Raw genomic sequence first — 3,808 nt, forward strand, 5'->3', positions numbered from 1 at the left:
TGCCTTGGCGAGTGATCAGAGTGGGTTTGATTTTTGTCCGCTTCCTAGCTGTGTAAGCAATCACTTCCCCTCTCTGAGACTCCACTTTCCTATCTAACGGTACAATCCACATTAGGAACTATTGGGCAGATTGAATGTGAGCATGTAGGAAAGCTCCTAGTACACTGCTGGCATTCAGCATGTTAGTTCCCTTCCTTGACCGCTGGCCGTGGGCACCCACTGCTCCTCCATAGGCCTGTTTTCTTGGCTGTAGGGAACAAGAACGGTTGCCTTACAGTGCAGTGCTGCCAGCAAGAGCTGGCTTTGCAGGCTAAGGACACACCGCACAGAGTAGGCGATCACAGATTTCCTTTCCTCTTTCTCCCTCTCCAGCAGGAAGAGCCAAGACAGAATGGCGTGGCAAGGGCTGGTACTGGCTGCTTGTCTGCTCGCACTCCCCTCTGTCACAGCGGACTGCCTGGCCCAGTGCTCCTTGTGTGCTGTGAAGACCCAGGATGGGCCCCAACCCATCAACCCCCTGGTGAGTTTCAGGCAAGGCTCCTCAATGCCAGAGTGCATGGAAGGGGCAGTCTGTGTGTGGAGCCCAGAGAGGGAAGGTAGCAGGCCTGGGCAGCTGTGAGCCTGTTCTGTAGACTCATCCCAGACTGTGCAGAGCACATCCTGCCCTGTGGTAAGTCTGGGCAGCTAGAGATGGCTGTTTTCCAGACTCCTGTTCCCTCCCCAGACCTTACCACCATAGGCTCACTCAGGTCTGGGATGAAAGCTCAGATTTCCAGGGAGCCTGTTGCCTGATAGCAAGGAATGTCGTTTATGAGGTGGTGTTGACTTTGGGTATTGGCAACCCAAGATGAACTTTTCAGGGCTTCTTACAACCAGGCTGATGGGCACTCCCAAATATAGTCAATCTCATGGAAGGAGCTCTTTGCACCACCACTTGGCTGGCCTTGCTGGCTATACTTTGAATCAAGCTCCTCCCTGTGCCTCTCCCACGACAGCAGACAGCTGTAATAAAGGTTCAAGGGTGCGGTGGACAGAACATGGGCTTTGGTTCTGCCAATTTCTAGTTCCGTGACCCTGGAACCCCCTCTCTGATCCTCAGTTTCCTTGCATGCAAAATGGGAGTGATTCCATGAGCTGATGATGCAAAGTATTAACGCTGGCCACTCTTCGCTGAAAGGCACACAGCACACCACGTGCTACCCATGTATTGGTTTGATCTCAGAAGTGCCCAGTGCTTAGGTATGATGACTCATGGCATTAAAACATGGGTGCAAGTTCTAGTACTGTCTAGTATTGTCATTGTGGTCACTGTCATTATCAACACCATCGTCATCATGTTTGATTCCTCCCTACTTTTATGAAGTATATACTGTCATCCCAGGTTTAGTGAACCCTGAACTCCTCACATGTGTTCTTTCCACCATTCTGCATTGCTTCTTTTCTCTGTGTAAAGTGTGTGCAGCATTCTTTATACCCAGGAAAGGTTGGGGGAGCCAACTAGTCCCTCTGGAGTCAGAAGCAGAAGATTATGGGTGAGCCCAGGAGAGCACTATGGCAAGATTTTCCTTCCAACTTTGACAGTGTCATCTGTAGCCATGGGCCCTTGGAAAAGCTGTTTCATCTTTCCTCAGCCTCCACATGGGCATAAAGTCACTTACCTTTAGGCACCATTGGGAGCATGAAAGTGGTAGCCTGGGACTTAGTAATGGTTTTTTAATTTTCTCAGACACTGGACTGGGGACTGTCTGGAGCAGGAGGTTGTGGCTTGACAGTTTAATAGAGGTGGCATTACCACTGTGGTCTTCTGGGGTCTCTTGCAGGTTTGCTCCCTGGAATGCCAGGCTGCCCTGCAGCCTGCTCAGGAGTGGGAGAGGTGCCAGGGCCTTCTGTCTTTCCTCACTCCCTTCACCGTTGGGCTCAATGGCAAGGAAGACTTGAAGAGCAAGGCAGTTTTGGAAGAGTCTAGCAGTGAGCCGGCCAAGCACATCAGGCCCTACTTGACGGAACTAGAGAAAAACAGATTCCTTCTCAGCACCCCAGCAGAGGAGAACGCTCTGAGCAGCAGCCTGGCGGAGAAGCTCAGGGATCTCTCTGGCAGGTTGGGGGAGGATGCAGAGTATGAGTTAATGGGGGATGCTCAGCTGAACGATGGTGCCCTGGAGGCTGAAGCGAGGGATTCCAATGAGGAGGAACCCAAGGAGCAGGTCAAACGTTATGGGGGCTTTTTGCGCAAATACCCCAAGAGGAGCTCAGAGGTGACTGGGAATGGGGCTGGGGAAGGGGAGGAGGGTGAGGTGGGCCATGAGGACCTGTACAAGCGCTACGGGGGGTTCTTACGGCGCATCCGTCCCAAGCTCAAGTGGGACAACCAGAAGCGCTATGGTGGCTTCCTCCGGCGTCAGTTCAAGGTGGTCACTCGGTCTCAGGAAGACCCCAGTGCCTATTACGAAGAGCTTTTTGATGTGTAAACACCTCCCCATCATGGAGTTGAGTCAGGAGCTTCCCATAATGCCCTGGAGATTGGAGTGAACTCATTCATCCGCCCCTGTGGTCCCCATCCCCACGCTCAGTTAAGCATTGTCTACAAGACTTCCAAACCTAGTCTGCCTCTCTCCTGCCCAGATACAGTGTTTGTCCAGGTCAGTGAGGAAGGAGGAGAAAGGTTTCCCTCTCCAGTAGGCTTAGTGCTTGGCTTCAGCCCTACATCTCTAAAACTACCACCACCAGCAGCTTTGCTATCAATTCCCTTTATATGACTCCCCAGTCCCAGGAATCCAGACTGACCTCTTGATCCCTCTGGATCTATGATCAAGTATTCTGATCAATGCCCTTCAAAAGAAAAATGAACATTCCCCTCCCATGCAGATAAATATATATATCAATATCTATCTATATAGATAGATAGATAGCATAAAACATATAAAAGGTAGAAACTTACAATTTTTTTTAAAAGGTAGAAATTTAAAATAAAATAGATATATAAAAATCCGAACAGTTTATTCTCAAACCTCAAAAGCTCTCCCCACTATGGAGACCACGCTTTAAGCAAAAAGCTCAAACACTGCTTTTTATTGGAGCAGAAATTCCTACGCTACAGAGTTCAGTCTCCCAGTGGGTTAAATGTTCTGTCAGTGTACTCTGAGTTTGCGTTGTTTAGAAACACACCTTTTGAAGAACCTGGTTCCTGGACTCCAGTCCGTGTTGATAGCCTGGACAGCACCCAACTTCTCATAGGAGAGGACGGGAGAGAAAAATCTCTTTCCAAAATGGTTAATGAGAGCTGCTCGCCTTCTGAATGCTGAAACAATCAAGCAGGAGTGAGACAAACCAATTTGTTCTGTGCAACAGATTCAAAATGTGGACCAGTTCCCTCGGCCCTCATTAAACTAATTAAACTGATTGGTATCACACTCCAACCCCAGGATGAACTGACGCTGAGTCAAGTTGATGAGGTTAAGCACAACCATGTTCTTGAGCAGCTGAATCCGCCGCCAAGAGTCCAAGCCATCTGGCCAAACATATGCATTGGGCCTTGGGTAAGGGAATCCAGAGCAACAGCTAGAAAGAGGAAAAGGCCCTCTTTAGCTCCCATGGCGATTCTTTCCTCTTAATGTCTCAAAATGAAACTAGAAAGAGGAATGAAATGATTAAGTGCTTGAGGCCAAATGAGTTGATTCAAATAACCCAGAATCAGAGGAAGCGACCTTAACCTAAGTCCTCTCCTCTCCTCTCTCTCTCCCTGTCTCTCTGCCTTTCTCTGTCTCTGTCTGTCTGTCAAACCTTTCTCTCTCTCTTCACTGTCCTCAGG

At 49.3% G+C, this 3,808-nt stretch overlaps 1 protein-coding gene across 1 annotated transcript; it reads left to right on the plus strand.

Moving 5' to 3' along the window:
- The first annotated feature begins 391 nt into the window (after window positions 1-391).
- Window positions 392-2,468, plus strand: PDYN (prodynorphin). The gene is made up of 2 exons (XM_052651321.1): window positions 392-520; window positions 1,821-2,468. Exons 1-2 carry the CDS (start codon window positions 392-394, stop codon window positions 2,466-2,468), a joined length of 777 nt encoding a protein of 258 aa, XP_052507281.1.
- Window positions 2,469-3,808: the final 1,340 nt, after the last annotated feature.

The sequence above is a fragment of the Budorcas taxicolor genome, chromosome 13 (assembly GCF_023091745.1).
Source record: "Budorcas taxicolor isolate Tak-1 chromosome 13, Takin1.1, whole genome shotgun sequence".
Taxonomy (NCBI): domain Eukaryota; kingdom Metazoa; phylum Chordata; class Mammalia; order Artiodactyla; family Bovidae; genus Budorcas; species Budorcas taxicolor.